General features: G+C 34.4%; 3 protein-coding genes across 3 annotated transcripts; 1 reads left to right on the top strand and 2 right to left on the bottom strand.

Annotated features, from left to right (window-relative positions):
* The first annotated feature begins 373 nt into the window (after positions 1-373).
* LOC136799117 (collagen alpha-2(I) chain-like) lies at positions 374-2,332 on the top strand. Its single transcript, XM_067055802.1, has 2 exons — positions 374-581; positions 1,495-2,332. Exons 1-2 carry the CDS (start codon positions 449-451, stop codon positions 1,614-1,616), a joined length of 255 nt encoding a protein of 84 aa, XP_066911903.1. The 5' UTR covers positions 374-448; the 3' UTR covers positions 1,617-2,332.
* Positions 2,295-4,957, bottom strand: LOC136799116 (uncharacterized). Its single transcript, XM_067055801.1, has 6 exons — positions 4,885-4,957; positions 4,499-4,535; positions 4,093-4,236; positions 3,363-3,454; positions 2,879-3,026; positions 2,295-2,383 (listed from the first exon to the last, which is right to left on the bottom strand). The coding sequence occupies exons 1-6, from the start codon at positions 4,885-4,887 to the stop codon at positions 2,346-2,348; spliced, it is 462 nt and encodes a 153-aa protein (XP_066911902.1). The 5' UTR covers positions 4,888-4,957; the 3' UTR covers positions 2,295-2,345.
* Positions 4,958-8,232: 3,275 nt separating this feature from the next.
* On the bottom strand, positions 8,233-12,176 carry LOC136799115 (estrogen-related receptor gamma-like). The gene is made up of 3 exons (XM_067055799.1): positions 11,805-12,176; positions 10,965-11,528; positions 8,233-9,771 (listed from the first exon to the last, which is right to left on the bottom strand). Exons 1-3 carry the CDS (start codon positions 12,139-12,141, stop codon positions 9,518-9,520), a joined length of 1,155 nt encoding a protein of 384 aa, XP_066911900.1. The 5' UTR covers positions 12,142-12,176; the 3' UTR covers positions 8,233-9,517.
* Positions 12,177-17,922: the final 5,746 nt, after the last annotated feature.

Below are 17,922 nucleotides of genomic sequence, written 5' to 3'. Positions count from 1 at the left end.
CTTCCTTACGATTTGTGAGGAGAGAATTTATGGGTATTTTTGTCCTATGTATTATATTTTTTAAGAATTGGTTTGTTACATTTGTGAAATCTATCTAATTGTAATTCCAACGAGAATTTCTTTATTTCAGCTTTTTCAAACAAAGAAACAATAGTTTTAAATATCAAAACATAGAAAACATTCGTTCGAATTTTTCATCGTTAATCTCTTGACCGTGTTACAATTTTTTTCAAACACATCTTCTGAATTTCGATTTGAAAATTTTCTTGCAGTTTTTTCTAAACGTCATTATCTGGATTTTTTTGTCAAAATAATTATATTTTCTTGCTTTTCTTCATTTATTTTCATTGCATTTCACTTTATTTTTGGTTTCTATATTTTATTTCTTTTTGTGCTACTGTTTATAGCTCAGAACTGATACACATTCCATACACAGCTGTCCAAAACGATGAAATCTGTAGCAATCTTTCTGGTTATCTGTCTCACCATTCGTCAAATTGAATGTGGCTCAGAACCAGGTCCACCAGGGCCACCAGGACCTCCCGGTATGCCTGCCGCTCCAGCGCCTTGTACAGGGGAATGTAAGTGAAAAATCTCATTATTGCATGATTTTTATGTTAACATTTTTTTAGAAGTAGTATTAGTAAAAATATTTCAGCAGTATGAAGATCTTAGCAATCATTATGGCTCTTACCCTTATGATTTTTGGATTAATTGAATGTGGGGAGATGGGTCCACCAGGCCCTCGGGGACCACCCGGGCCACCGGGAGCGCCAGCTCCTTGTACTGGGGAATGTAAGTAATACTTTTCGAGGAGTTAATTTAATGAAATTGAATCTCCAAAAATAGGGGAGGGGCTTACTACTCTTTATAAGAACATGCATGAATATGTACAGTTGAGTCTCTCTTCTCGCGTTTCTCTGCACAATTAAGAGTACTTGAGTAGAGCTTGTTACATAAAGATTGAAGAAATGGTGTCAGAAAGTTAAATCTCTATAACTCGAACACGCACGGGGAACACAAACTTGTTCGATTTAAGGAAATTTCGAGTTGAAGAGGTTCGAGTTAAAGAAATTCCTATATAACTCGAATGTCTCTTTAACTCGAACAAGTTTTTCTCGTCCCTTCAGTTAACAATGCCTCATAAACTCATAAACGTTACTCCATACATAACTCGAAATTTCCTAAACTCAAACAATTTTGCGTTTGCGTTTTGTATGACCTAAAGCAATAACTTGTAAGAAAGATACTTTCTAATTTACGGTTTTTGATGTTAAAGGCGTATATTTCGGAAAATCTGAAAACGAAGACGAAAAAAGTGAAACATTTTTAACTCGACTTAATTTAGCCTTTTTTTCGAACTTTGAATCTCGCTGATTTATGATTTTTATTCAGATTTTTCCAACTATCCTTTTTAGATCAAAAGTCATAGCCCACCCAAAATTGTCCAAATCAGTTTATGTTGACTTCAAAATTTTACTTTTCCTTCCACAGGTGTTGGTCTTGGATGTGAACCAGCTTGTTTGGTTGGTTGCTGTGGTTACCATGGCAGGTATGGAAAGTCTGGTAAATGGATCCGAAGTGTTTTGGAGAAATATGTCGATGAAGAAGATTGAAATTAGCATTGCTTAGATTTTATGAAGAATTTTAGATATTTTTTAATTTAATATGACGTGGCCAGGTACTAGGTTAAAACTTTCAAAAAACTGAAAACATAAGATAGAAAAAAGCTTGTTTTCCTAATATACTATAAATTCATCCAAGTTTTTAATGCTACTAAGATTGAATGATTATTTTTTATTTTCAAGGATTGACACCCAATATTTTCATTTTGTAGATAATTTTGATAAAAAGGTGGAAATATTTAAAGACACATGACAAAATAATATTACACGTTTTTTTTTTATTAGAACACCTAAAATTTGGCTGAGCCTGGAAGTGCTTATTTTGTTAGCAATTTTCAGCCTAAAATGTTCTTAAATGCGTTCTTAATTTTTCGGACTACCTTAAATCGACAACATCATGAAAAATAAAGAGCACTTAAAGTTGGTAAAATTTGGACAATATTTGACTCTCGATTTTAGAAAATCCATCCCTAAGTTTGGTTAAAACTGCTTGAAAAGAGGAAAAAATTGTAGTTTCTTGTCACATTTTTCCAAACTGAGGCTGGGCATGTTCTTACGATGTTCTTAATTTTTCGACGAATTTCAGCCTAAATGTTCTTATAAACTGGGTTCTAATAAAGAAAAAAACGTGTAATCTAGTTACAATTCTAGATATCATCCGGATGTAAAGCCTTATCTACACCAAAGAATATAACTTCAGCGTTGTATCATAGGTCGTCTTCATAATTTCCTTGGTCGTTTCGCAACTGCTGAAAATTCTTGAGAAAGAAAATATGGAAATTTAAAATTTAATTTCAAAAGCTCAGATAAGATGGAAAATAGACAAAAGATTTGTTTTTTGACAGGGCCCGTTATTGATGCGTGAGCGACAGGAGTTTGTATGGTCTTGATCTAATTGATGATTCGTCATCTTTTTAAGATAGAATGTGGTACTCTTGTAAATACAGGGGTGATGGTTTCTACAATGATGCAAGGGTGTTATACACTCTTCATTATAAAGGTTGCTCTTGATCTCTGAAGCAGGGGTGTTGTTAGATCTAAGAGACAGGGGTTCTACTTCAAACCTACGGGACAGTTGTTTTGCTTTTAGATCTACAAGACAGGGGTGTTGTATTACCTTCAATCGAGACAGGGGTGTTGCTCTAGACCTACGATACCAGTGTTGCTTTAAATCAACAAGACAGGGGTGTTGGTTTTAGTTCAACGAGACAGGGTATTACTTTCAGACCTTCGAGACAGGGGTGTTAGATTACCTTCAATGGAGACTTGATCATCACCATCATCACTGGCAACAGCGATCATATCCTTGATGGCACTGTCACTGATCTGATAATTCATTGCTTGGAAACCAGCCTTCAAATCTTTGAACGTCAAATAACCTTTGTTTCCTTGATCAAGTTTCTAATGGATATTGGAAAGAAAGTCAATGGTGAAAATTATGGGACGATAAGATAAAAACTCATCAAGAATGAAGGCGAACATTGTTATTATATATTCTTCAAGGTTCTAAACGTTAAACAAAATCGTCTTCCTTTCGAGGTATCTAATAACCTGGTTCAGTGTAATTCTTTGTTTAAGTCAAAAGTTAAAGTAGGAATATAGGTCGAATAAGAAATCCTTGGTGGTAAAACCTTTTGAATCCAGGAGGGGCTAGTTAGAACTAAGGCAGAATAAGGAGCCTTTTAATTTTTCCCAAACAATTGATGAACAGAGAGCTTGAAAATACGTAATCCTCACCTTGAATTTCATTAAGAGTTCTTCATCAGATGGTGGGGCTAAAATCTTCTTCAATAACGTCATGAATTCTTCGAAGTCAATTTCACCAGAACCTATAATAATACAGAAAAAAAGAAAGTCTAGTATCCAATTGTTAGATATGGGAAATTCGATTAAATTGTGAAAATTTCTATTTATAACAAACAACACTTCAAGAAAATCACCGCAGCTATGAGAATTTTTGTCTCCTTATACTGCTACTTTAAACGTTCTAGAGCAGCAAAATATGTTGACCAAAACGATTTATTTGTATCGCTTTTTCCCCCACTGCATTTGTTGAGAAATATACTTTTTTATAACAGGATGGTTTTGCCTCCCCCGTTTTATGTAGAGCTAAAAGTTTACCAAACTGATATTAGACACCCCTGTGTCACAGACCCGCTGGGACCCCAGCCCGGCTGAAAATTCGGCCAAAATCTTGTCCCCGTTTTCTTCTACCCTACAATTTCATCCCCATTGAGGAATTGACTTTGATTTCAGCCCCATTCAAAATTCAATGTAAAAAAATTGCACTCCAAAACCATCCCACCGGATTTTTCGACCTAGGGACAATAGAATTTTTATCTCCACTGGGTTTTCAATAGAAAATTTCATCCCCGCTGTGGGAAAAAGTCTCACCGGGGCTGTGAGCCAGGGGTGTTATTAGGGTTTTAATAATGGATATTCTGATCAGCTTTTCGAATCCACTTACCGTCAGCGTCAACTTCTCTAAACATGGATTCGAATTCTTTTTCACCAGGGAAAATATTCAACTTCTTGGATAATTTTTTGAATTCTTTTTTATCAATACTTCCGGAAGAATCATCATCAGCATCGTTGAAAATCTTCTGAAGTTCTAAGAAGTTTCCACAAATAAGGGATTATATATAATTTAAGATGTTATCGTCAAAAAGACCGAAAAACTTTCTTTCAAGATAAAACAAAGAATCCTAGATTTGAACAAAGAAATTCACTTTTATTCTAGAATGGCAAATATACACCATAGAAGATTTAGCGAATAAGAGGTGCTTAAAAGAGATTGAATTGGCCATGCCAAAGAGAATTTTAAATATTTCGGACTTGAAAATTTGAATTTCAAAACCAGTAGCAGTACTTACGTCTTTTTTCTTCGTCTGAGAATTTGTACCCTCCACCCTAAAAAAAATTGGAAAATGTTTCAAATTCGTTCCCAGTCTCTGGTTGGCTTTCATATGTGATAAAGAACCTGACAGCGCTCCTGAAAGATTCAACATCTCCGTATAAGTGAAATATAAGTTGCTCTAGCCTCAATGCAGCTCAACGAGTCATTAAAAGATGGTACCTAAAGTTTTGAATATGATTGCATCCCTTTCTAAGCTCTAATTGTTAAGCTAAATCTCATCTCATTTTGAGCCTTCAGCCTCCCCACTTTAACGGTTGTTCCGCCGGGCCTGTAAATATATTCATATCAAACTCTAGAACGTCGGAAACTATTAGTACAAAGCTAATTATGTTGACTTCTTACCATTTTTATGAACTTTATGTTTAATACTTCTTCAGTTGAATGTTTCCAAGTTCTGGCCAAGAAATTTTATTTTCAGTAATCCATGCAAGACAAATCAAATCAATGCAGGAAAAGAAACTCTATACAAAAATTATGTTCGTGTCGATTCAAGAGATATTGAATTTGGGCAAAAACCTGAATACCACCTCATGAATAATTTTGTAAAAATTTGATAAAATTTTCAATGGGTTATTCATGGGTTGACAAAAGTTTGATTATAAGAATTTTAGAAATTTTAGAAAATAGGTACATGAAAATAGATTAGCAAGTGTTGTGCTTTAGACATTGTATTTAAAAGTTGAGCTCACTGACTTACTTGAAGCTACGAAATAAGACATTTTGGAGCAAAATTGGAAACGTTAAAATTAGAAGATAAAGTTCTTCTTAAAAAATTGAAACCTCTGAATATTCAATGACAGTAATGCTTAAATTTCCCAATTTCATTCACCAAATCAAAATAGCTCGATAACTGAAACTGAATAGGTCCCAAAAATTCTAAATAATTTATTTTCCATCATTCTTTGATAGAAAGATGACTTTTTGAATTTGTCAATTTTTAGATTCTCAAAACCACAGTGGGTTGTCCATTGGAGAAAATAAAGTCTTCAAAGGCCATGTCAGGATCTTAATTTTTGATAATATTTCTAAATGAAAACAGAACTAACAATAAATGTTTCATAAATATCTTAAAATATGACGATTTAAAAATAATGACATACGACTTAAAACATACAGCTTGTCCGGAAATAAAATAACATATCTTTAGTTAGTCAGGTTAAAAGTACCCCAATCAAGAAAGAAACAAACATTGCATCGAGCATTACATAACCATCCTCATTCCCAAAGGAAACTAATTGACTTTTCACAAAAGAAGATATCATAATGAAATTCGTATAAACATTAAAACACCCCCTCTCACAAGCCCGGTAGAATTTTAGTATAATTTTCCAGTGTGGACGATATTTTGGCCATTTTTTCCAATGGGAAGTGATCCCAGTGGGTTTATGAGAAGGGGGTGTTATAAAAGAAGTCTATATGAATTGTCGTTGGTAAAGTAGGCTACTTAAGTCTATTATTCTCAACAAACAATGAAAATTCCAAGTTTTTTCTTTATATTGCAATGGGTGCGAAGAAATCACCACGTGTTTCATTGGAGAATTCATAATGATTTTCCTAAGACGAAATCCAGACAATGATTCTTCGAGATGATTTTTTCAGTCTCATAGTCTCATTATTACATGATTGCCAGCTGATACCCCATGGTCCCCATGCCATTGATTTCGTTTGACCAAATCACCAAGCCTTCTGTTGTATGGATCTGACAGTAATTCCCTTTCCTACCATCTACATTTTGTAGCTAACGACCAAAACGAGAATCATGATTTGCATTTATCAGTGTGTTCACAATTACAAGTCGAAGCCGATTCGATCTCTACTGTCCGGTCAACTCCTTCGTTACATTCGGACAGAGTGAATATTTTTCGGACACTCGTCGACGCTTTGCAACATAAACATACAGTTTGAAAATATGGAATATCTTGTAGTGGTTTCTCGTAAGACCGACAATTTCCGAGACATGCGTAAACGAGAAACGACTCTGGTTTACAACCAGGGCGAGTAACAGTTCGTTGGTATTGTTCTCGGTAACAGAATGTTTCGATCTGGTTATAAGACCATGCATCTTCAGCTGATGTTAGATTCATGAGAGTCATTAAGTAAACAAAACATTTCAAAAGAACCAAAGAGTTTGTCATCTTTCTTGTTTAATTTACCAGCAAGTTGTCTTATAAACCTGCCCTCTTGTCTTTTCGTACAAATTTCCTCTCTTGATCTACTGTATAATCACATATAAATATCAATCAACACATATACTGATTTATAAAATGCTTCTCTTTTATACTGATTTAACAAACTGTTATCGAGATCGTCTCGAACCCACAAAACAATCAGTGTAGGAGGGTTCGTGTCCACGCAATAAGCTGCCATTAGGAGTGACGAGCACTTCCCCACGGAGCGATTCATTAGTCAAGTCATGCGGTAATAGCTTATCACATTAGTAAATTTGTGACAACTTTGTACGTCATAATAGACTGATAATAAGAGAGTATTACGGGGTAATAATGTAATACTGTACTACGCTGTGACCGGCTGTCATGATCATAAAATTTAGAGCCTAAAATGCCTTTTCCTAAGCAAAAGAAAGATTTTTGCGATTCTAGAACGACGGATGAATGAAGAGTTTCAACTCCAGCCCCTTCGGTGGTATAAAGAGTTTCATATCTAGTGCCTTCGGTGCTTTAAACTAAATAGTCATAATAGATTGGTAATAGAGCGTAATACAAGGAATAATACTTTTGTAATACGCTCTGGTCACTGTCATTATTTCATAGACCTTGTTACAAATAGTTTCTTTTTAGATAAGATAAGCTACCCGCGTATCAACCTACCTCTTTGGTGGTATAAAATGCCCACTATAATGTTACCTAGCTCTTTTGGAAGGTAAAAGTTTCAACCTTTAGTGGGCAGGAGAGACAAGGCTTTTTTATGTATCTTCAAAAAGTTGATAGCGATGCGATAAAGTGAGGGAGAAAACACATCCAATTATCAATGAGACATTTCTGAAGGTCTCCCAAACATACCTTATAAGGAGTCACTATCTCATACTCTTACCTGAATTGTGAGAAATCTTTTGAAGCTTTTATTTTGATGGTGGGATTTTAATCAGATTTGTGGGTAATTTCTCAGTCACAACGTCACTATAGTTTACACTTTTGAAGGTATGTAGTGTCGAAAAAGTGGGTCGCGAAGGAATTTACAACTTATATGCGTCACGAAATAATTTTTGGCTTTTAGGATTTTTTTAAGAAATATTTCCTATAATCTCTTTAAAAATCAGTTTCCAATGTCCTGAAGGATTTCCTTGTAGAATTCACACAGTGAAGTATTCCAGTTGATCCTTATTTGCGCTTCAAATTTCCAGTTGGAAAAGCAAGGACTTTCGGGCAGAAGTCCCTGAACTTATCGACCTGTCAATACGAGGCTAGATTGCGCAGATCATTTCAAAACTGTTTAGGCGGAAATTAAGCTTACAAATGTAGCTTTGAATGAGTTTCATGCTAAGTTTTGTTTTTGTTGATTCATTTGAAAAACATTCGACCAATCTATGCGAGAAAAAAAAGAAAAGACGCAGGTGCTCGAAAGGGCCAAAAGGCCCTCTACAAATCGAAGGACGCCCCTCAAAAGAGGAACGTGTATATAAAAGCGCCCCGCCCAACTGTCAACTGTCTTTTAGCAAAGAGCAACGTTACATTTTTATCATGGCTACACGCCAAATACTATTCCCCGATGATTTGAAAAAAAATTCAAAAACTGTAAATAAAATGTAAAAGTTGAAAATCGAGCATAAATATATACAAATTAAAGAGGGGAATCAGTATAGATATAGCCTAAAAACTACGTAGAGTATAGCGAGCAAGAATTTACAGGGGGTGTAACCAAAGATTTATAAAGCCCGGCGGGCTAGAGGTCGTGCTTTGGCTGAAAAGTGTGCCGAGGTTAGGTAGGAAATCCTACCTAGGTCACGTAACATTACAATATAATTTCAACGCTTGACCGATAAGAAGCTTCGCGGGTTTTCGAAAACAATAGTAGCAATATTCTTTCAATTTCTTCAGAAATCTGTGGATGTAACCAATCTAATGTTAGATTCGTTTTAATTGATGGATTATCTTCATCCAATTGTAAAATTTGAACAACGTAATATGATTGAGCTAATTTCTTGCAGTATTATGCGGTAAAATTCTGGCCTTATTTTCTTGTGTAGAAGAACGTCCAACAAGATCAGATGAATACTTATTGTATTAGGCTTTTTCATAAATTATTTTGAGTGCAACGACTACCTCGTTTTGAAACCATTACCAAGGTGATTAAGTTTTATTATTGTAAATATAGTAAACTTCTTGTGAACTCCTCTGGGAATCAATCACCATAGCAATTTTTTGAAAACGAGGTAAACGTTGTTTCCGATATAATTTATGAAAAGCGATGTAGATTTAAAAAATTCTCAGAAGGCATAGAACGCTACTTACGCTCGACCCATGTTAAATTAGAGTTATAAATGTTGAAATATAAACAACATTGTGTGTCAGCTGGGTTTATGAGCATATCAAAACAAATACGCTCTATTCTGTAACTTATCGTCATTTTTGGAACAAGGTCACACTTTTTCAAATTTATGGAAGGTGTTTCCCTCCACACATTCATGTTCCCTGATGAGACAATCACATTTAATGATTGCAGGCTTTCATTTTTATCTTATTCATTTAAGATTCTGTCTTCATATCTCCGTTAGCATGCGATATATTGTTTGAAAAGAATTTCCGATTTTCAAGCAACGGATTATTGGAGTCAACATATTTAACTCATCTTTTCGAGCTCATTTCATCTTACAGTTTGGAGTAAAAATACGACTCTAAGGTACCGATAGCGCGAATTTTGGACCAAACTCACTATATTTTTGAATTCGTTCGAGGAAGGTTCTCAAAGCCTCAGCACCAATATCCATCTCAAAACAAAACATTCACTATCACTTTCTCTATAACCGTTGTTTTGCTTCCAACATTTCAATGACCAGATCTGTCAACGCAGGACCCGAGCAGTTAATTTTCATAGTGTACAAGAATTCGATCAATTGATTCACTAAATATTTTAGTTGCGGTAAAATCAAGACGAGATTAGCGAACTTCTGTGGATTTTCACGATGTCGGGTCGCTGTATAGTATTGGAGGGCTGAGCTGAATTGCGTGATAAGGTCGTTCACTTTGTCTGGACCCTCAAGGCTGCTCGACTCTAAAATCAAAGATGAAAAAAAAAGAAATTTTAGATTCCATTCCTGACCATGTTCTTTCTCTGTTTAGGGTTCAGACAAGAATTAAGAAAGGTTTTAACTAGATTTCAAGTCTTAAGAATGTTCAGTTGATAGGGAGCAGAAACTGTTTCAAAATATTTCAACGAGCCATCTCCAGTCCAAAGGCCATCGTTGCGCCTATGAACAAAAAGAGTTCTTTTTCTTTTTCTCCATTTTCAAAAAACTTTGCCTGACCCTGTGGTGTGGTTGCTAATACTTGTCAGGTTTGACCACGAGTCGTTCGAGTATAGTAACTATACACCAGCTGCTCGATGTGTCATAAGCACGAGTTGGCAGAGTCAGGTAAACACAGTGATCTCCCTATTCTAGGATAGTGAATGCTGTCCTGGATAGGGTCTGCTCCGTTCATCGGAAGGACTGTCTCTCTCTCAAAAAAAAACTTTAGGAATCATAGATTTTAGCGCTCTTGAATGGACTTTTTTTTAGTTTCTCTTTGCGTCATACTCCTTATCAAAAACAAGGCTTGACAATATTCCTTGCAAAGCATTTGTGATGAGAACTTGCATCATTATTCCTTTGACAAAAAAGTGAAACTTTCCGGTTAACAATGTCATTTCGTGACTCTAGAATTCGAAAAACGCGAAAAAAGCACTTAAGATAAGTGAGTGTATCAAAAACAGGATGAAAGAACCACAAAACTTTCACATCGAGCTGAGTCAGGACAAAACGTCTGGCTCTCAGGAAGTTTTTTATTTATTTTAATATTTTCGATGGCAGCCCTTCAACTTTCACAATATTAAAAATTGAACTCATGACCTTGGTTTGACCCAGGTGGAGAAAATATATTCGTTTTTTAAGCACGATATGGTAGAATCACTCTGTTATTACGCTAATATTTGGATTGAAATCTGTGTCAAGAGAATTTAAGTGTTATCACAAGGATTACTTCAATTACAATCGTTCTGGACTTTAGCATCTCCTTCTTAATTAGGTCACTTTGACACAACGATTTTCACTAAATTCTGAGGATGACAGCAGATAATATTTTTGGCTGTTTAAAAATAAAATTAGGGAAAGTATAATTCTTAGTGGATTTACCCCTGCAAGAAATTAAACGGCAATCCCAAAATCAAACTGAAAAAATCAGAAAAATCAGCCTTGGAAATTGACTTACCAGCATTCGTTAAGCTGATGGCTTTCAAGCATGCAACTTCTTCTTCGTCTATTCGATATTTCTTGGCTCGATCAATCAATAAAACAATGTGTGAATGAATATTATCGAATCCCAATTCTTTAGCGTCATCCTTAGTAATATGGCATGATCTCGAAATGTTAAGTCCACCTTCGGAGATCACTGAGAAATAAAGCCAGTTCAAAACAAGCAAATCTACCCAAGCAGCTTGTAACAAAATGGCTTGATCACTAATAGCTAGTTGGCAATACCCTGGCAGTTTCTTAGCCCAGTCAATTATCCGTATTAATTGTTGTCCGACAGTTGTACACAATTGTTCTTTAACATCCTGTCCGGGTTCTGATTTATCTTTGATTTTCAGGAAGTATTCAGAATGGAGAACATTTAATTTATCAACCATGTTTTCCAGCTCGACTTCTTTCGCACTTATTGTACTTTCCACTAAGTTCTCAGTTTGCTCACTCTGTTCTGTTTTCTTTTGTTTGGAAGGCTTGCTATAATCTTTGCCACGTTCTCCTTTCACCTTCTTGGTTTTACTGCCAAGAACTGAATGAAAAATGATTGAATCGTTGAACAATGAATATTAGGGAGATAATCAATAAAATTCAGAAATGATGGAGATAATGATAATCTTCAATCATCTCTGTAAGTCTTTTATAAAAAGGTTTCGTTACCTTTGCTTTGAGAAAACGGGGAGGCAACTAATTTAGTGAAAACTTATTTTCACGGTCGAAAAAAAATTCCAAAAAATCGTATATCAGTTTTGCGGTGCACGCCATAAAGAGATTTTACTTTAGAAGAAAAGAAGGAAAACAAGCTTACATTCTCTGGACATTCCAACATCTTGGCATTTCTTTAATCGACAAGCTTGACAACATTTACGACTCATCTTATCAATCACACAATTCCCTTTGGCCGGGCATTTATAATTCAAATCTTTAGACTGTAAACTACGTTTGAAAAATGCCTTACAGCCTTCGCAGGCTGGAACACCATAATGGTAGCCAGAGGCGCGGTCACTACATACGACACATAAGAAGTTAGCATCTTGCTTGTTAATTGGTCCTTGTGGGCGGTTCTGAAGGGCGGTCTGTGGCGTTTGGGCGGTCTGAGGTTTGGCGTCTTTTTCACCCAAGGGCGTTTTCTCATCAACATCCATGATTATATTTTGTTTATTTTTTATTTACATATTCTCTGAAAGTATAGGATGAAAAAAATTGTACAGAATTCAATTTTGAACATGAACGGTCTTAAAGTTGTTAGTACTAAGCATAAAACGCTTCCCTTAAAAAGACATTATTTTAATGCAAACCACTAATTTATGTGCATTTGACCTTGAGCGGGTCAGGTTAGGTCAGCGTCACATCAAAACGACGTTAATGCCATTAATCTCTAAGGACAACTATATTATTTAGCTTGAAATCACTCCCAAACGACCTAAACAGTCATTAGTAGATTGAGAAACTACATTGATGGGTAATTAAGATTTGTACTGACTGGACAAGCAGCCAGCAAAGACCATGAAACAGGATTTCAGTACAGGCTTCTAAATTACACGCATTTTTAATCAGGACTTGTAAGTTCCGGGGAGACTAGTCTGTTCTAATCTTTTTAAACTATGAACTTCAAATTCTTTTTTTATCCTGTTTTTTAACATGTGCCTTAAAAATTAGTCATTTCAATCTAAGCATTGTTTTTAGCTGCTGTTACTTTTTAGACATTCTGAGCCTCATTATTGTTCATGTAAAATGCTTCTTATAAAAAAGTGCAAGCGTGCAATGTACACCTCTTCGCTAGAAAATTTTTTTGGGTTTTAAGCCTAAAAATGTTCTTAATATGTTCTTATTTTCGCCATTTTTCGACCATTTTTACCCATTTTACTAAGAAATCGGATGTTTGTGTAGTAAAATAAGTGTTTACCCTACGTACATTCCATATACTCCTGCCCAAAACATGATTTAGATATAAGATAGCAAAATAGGTGTATACCCAACATAACATTTTGTGATTCGCCAACCATAGATCAAAAGGCAAAACTAAACTTATACTTATACATGTCAACTGCCCCTATCATATTAAAAAGAGAATCATGTATGCGTGTTCAATGGCACGTATTTCAAAAACAATGACGTAATGTAAGAACTATATAAGAAATACCATAGACCAAAAAATAACAGCCATAGAAGATTTGCGCATATAAACAAGAGATAACAAAACAAACCCAGTACGTTTTACCCTCTTATTTATCTTTACCACTACTAATCGAAAGCGGAAAATTTTGAGGCGAAACTTGAATGAGAAGAATGAGAATGAGAAGAATAAAGCAGTTCTCTTGTTAAAAGATGATATATCTGATGTTTATTCTAATAGATTTTTTTCTGAAATTATGCACTGACTGCCGAAAAGCCTTACCATCATGAAGGTGAAAATCAAAAATTAATACTAAATTCTTATAGGCTTCTGCTCATCCTCTAGCGAAAATAGTTTGTTATAGGAAGTATATCTATAGAGGTCTGCTATTCAAACTATAATTCTTAGAGCTGACTCTTCTTCTAGTCTTCTTTTCTGTTTTTTTTTTTTTAATTTTCTGCACCACTTTTCTTCCTTTTTTCACTCATGTTCTTTCTCTCATCACAACACACAACTCTTATATGTTCATAGTTTCTCCCCCTATTACCACTGGGCTTCATAATTAAATTTTCACTACACCTAACATTTGGGGGCCCCAAACCTGCGTTTTAACAACCAGGGGTGAATTGTAAAAAATTTATCAAACAAATTTATGCCCAAAACCCTCTCACTCAATCAAATATCCAAATTGTGGTAAAAAAATTGTGTTCATATTTTAAAGAGATCTCGAGAAATCGCTAAAATTGCAAACTACATTTTGGGGCCATTAAAAAAAAGTTACCTACCTTTTTTACCTATCTTTTTTAGCGATCGAAAAATCTTGTTGAATTTGAAAATTTTGAAAAAGAACTCTGCGAAAAGACAATTATCAAAACACAACCAACCAGTCAACTCATTTTAAACAAACCAAAACTACAAGTCTGTGTGCGCTTTAATCGACAAAAACAACTTTTACAATAAAAATTAACTAAGCAAAGATGGGTATTAATAAAAACACGAACACGCAAGTATGTAAGAGAGTGGAAGGAAATAAGATCGGATGATTCTTACACGCTGAATGGAATGTAATTATCTCGTCTATTGTTCATTTATGATCATGTTTACAACAAGTTTTTAATTACGCGTCTCCTGACTGATGATCTCAATATCGAATGGCTATTCAATTACGTAAACTGGCTTTTGGCAAGGTTTCATTAAGATGGCCCTCTTAATATAACAATCAGATATTATCAGAATTAAAAATGAAATCTTAAAAATTCTAATTAATTTTGCTAGTTCACTTTTCTCCTGTAGCATTTTTTACTTTTACCTTTTAGCCAGCTAAACACAAATAAAGTGGTAAACGGTATTTTAAGTACGAGTTTACAAGATGGTGAAACATGAACCAATTTTGTCCCTAAAGCCTGAAACTACGATAAAAAATAGAAAAAGCAAACCTGCAAAAAATATTTAGTTTGAAAAAAAAAACAGTGGCGTGGCATTTTTGAAATTATCATTTAATTATCTATCATCATTAAATACAAATTAAATATCGAAGACAAAAGGTTTTGTATGTTCAGATAATCGAAAGTAACAATTGAAATTATTCAATTAGCGAAGGCTGATCTGGACTCGTTTTAATACGGCAATGACGTTCTGCACTGCCACTATTGGTCAGAGAGACATCGAGTAAAATAAGCTCGAGAGATGCCTTTAACATTACCAGGGTCTAAGGCATCAAACGCATGAGCATCAGGATTCAAGGTACCATGCAAAAGACTCGTTACTTAAAACAGTCTCACATTTGAACAATACACGTTTTTTATAAGAACAAACTACCGGGTGCACCAAAAAAAAGTATACAGGTTTGTCGAGATATTGTGAGCTTCAGGATTTAATTTTTTTTTTAAATCTTTTTTTATCGTATAGAGGATGCTCTAAATTGAATTTTGAGCTATATCATACATTAGGTTTGAAAAAGTAGTTCGAAAGTTATTTAAAAAAACTGATTTTTTTTTTATGTCGAAATTTCAAAAAATCATCAAAAACAGCGAGCAAACTTTTCTCTTGACACTTAACTTCATTACACATAAAAATACCAAAAAATGCAACTATGTTCACCAAAACTCATTACATAATTTAAAATTATGGTAAAGCAAGCTATTCCCATGTGGGATAATATTTTTGGAAAAGCTGACAAAAAATTTTGGAAATCTCCAAGAGAGGTTTTGATGTTATGTGTTTGCTATGTGAGAAAACCTTTTAAAAACTTTACACGTTTTTTTTTTCATAAGGAACCTTAACTTTGCTCTGAGCCTGGAGTTCCTTATTTTTACAGAAAATTTCAGTCTCAAAGTTCCTTATCGAGTTCCTTACTACATAGGAAATTTTGAACTTTTTGCCCCTTGAAAGATCAAAATTTGGTCAAATAAGTCCCAATAAGGTACATTATTTTCAAATCCACATATTCTCAGCCTGAGCAGTTCCTTAACAATTCCTTATTTTTTGAACCATTTTCAGCCTCGAGTTCCTTATAAACGTGTTCCTTATAAAAAAAAAACGTGTATCACCATCACCATCATCACCAGTTGCTCAAAGAACTTGCGTCTTCATTGAGTTTGCTCGTGTTGGAAATGTTCAGGACGAGCAAATAAGATGGAGAAACTGTTGGCAAAACATAAATAAGGAAGAAAAAAAACAACAAAAAAACAATTAAATTGTGTTTTTGCCATTTTGTCTTATTTATAGCGTGATTGCTGTTTTTAATGCTTTTTTGAAATTTCGACACAGAAAAAAAATCAGTTTTTTTTAAATAACTTTCGAACCACTTTTTCAAATTTAATGTATGATAGCTCAAAATTCAAGTTAGAGCATCCTCTTTACGATAAAAAAGAATGAACAAAAAAATTAAATTCTGAAGCTCACAATATCTCGACAAACCTGTATACTTTTTTTTGGTGCACCCGGTATATAAGAACATAAGGCTTCGATAGCCAAAATGTTAAGAACAAGTTAAGAACATCTTAAGGCTTTGAGGACTAAAAAACACCCTATTTCTTAATAGGAAAATGGTCAAAAATTTCACAAAATGGTAAAAATAAGAACATGTCAAAGAACATCCAAAGACTTAAAATTTTTGGATATCCTTATAAAAAATCGTGTACTCCTTAACAAAATATTTTTGAGAGCCATCCAGTCAGGCAGTTATTCCTAAAAGAAAATGTCCTAGGTCCTAGACTAGGGGAAGGACGCTAACATATTTTGAACCTGAAAGCTTTCCTAAAAATTGTCATGGTTAAACTCAATAACCTTTGATGTATTTAATAGAAATTCAGGCAAAATATGAATTTTAACTATAACTTCAGTTTTTGGATCAGATAATAACTGAAATTTTAGAATCTGATAAGAAATTTATTCAAGATTTTAAACTTTCTTTATTTTTCTCTATTTCGACCTCTGAACCCAGTGTGGTCACTAGTGCAAGCACTTTTTATAATTACCAGAAAAAAGCACAAAATTTATAAAAGAGTTTAATTTAGGTGATTGTTTCACTTATCAAACCTTCCCTAAACCAAACTGTCCCAATTGAAAGGTCGAAGAAATAAAAAGACTGGAACTTTTTCAATGGATGTACCATTTCCCATGATGTGACAGCCTCAACATTCATAATACCCAAAATTTGAGAAACAGTATGTTGACAGCTAGTCAAATTTTTCCTGTTTTCAAGAAAGAAGAATAAAGAATCAAAAACAAGTGTAACAAAGTTAAAACCAGAAAGAAATACATAACTACGAAACCACGACATTAATAATTCAACATGAAAACTCTATGCTTCCTAGAAAGTATGAATTTTCAAGAATTCCTGAAGGCTGTTGTGCTAAATGAGCATGGTTTGACAGTAGTGTGGTGGCAGGGTGCAGTGCCAAAATAGGGGCACCAAAATCAAAATTTTCTAAAATTACCTCCAAGGTTTGCCCGAATTTCGGTCGACCCACTACGCTACTGATCGTGGAAAGTGGGGGCGTTCTTAAGTTAAAATTCTACGTTTTCTGGCATTCTAAGCTTTCCACCTGCAGCGTAAAATAAATTAATTTACTTTTATTTAATTCCAGATAAAAGGAACTTGGCTTTAAAAAGTGCATTAAACTTTTAGTACCTAATCTTTCAAGCAATTCAAGTAAATTATAGTATAACCATATTATGATACTAGAAACAACAAAAATAAAGACCCACCCCATGAAAACGTACACGAAATGAATACTTAAATTTGATATAGCGTTTTCTAGAAGTGGATAGGAGTCAAAATTGCAAAGAGAGTAATTGAATTTATGTAGTAATCTGCGCAACCTCGGGGAGTCTTCAAACTTTAATTAAGTATGAAAGTCAGCTATCAGTTTGGTCAAAATAAATTGCATAAATCTTTGAATTCTGGCTTCCTCTTTTTGACTGCTGATCGAAATGCAGAAATAATTCCAGCTTCCTCTGAATTCTGGTATATACCTATAACCATGAAAAATGACCTAGGCGTGAAAAAGTTGAAAAGCCAGTGATCAGTATCAACGTGGTCCAATAGGTGTTCAGATAAATAAACGAGTGTCTTTACTCCACGAAATTATAACTCAAACTTCCCGTGATAATACATTTAACTTAGTCATAAGAACGCTTTATAAACTTTATAAACCTTTTCCACTTTTTCAGCTCCAAATGATCAACTGAATCAACTGGTTCAAGTGCTAACTGAGCCTGATTTCTCAGATTTTTGACCGAATGAAAACAAGATGGTCATTCCAATACCTTCAAAATTAAAACTGCTCCAAATAAAAAACAAATA

This window comes from Clytia hemisphaerica, unplaced genomic scaffold (assembly GCF_902728285.1).
Source record: "Clytia hemisphaerica strain Z4C2 unplaced genomic scaffold, Clytia hemisphaerica genome assembly, whole genome shotgun sequence".
NCBI classification, from domain to species: domain Eukaryota; kingdom Metazoa; phylum Cnidaria; class Hydrozoa; order Leptothecata; family Clytiidae; genus Clytia; species Clytia hemisphaerica.
The sequence above is the reverse complement of the archived record's forward strand: the minus strand, read 5'-3'. Positions and strand labels throughout refer to the sequence as shown.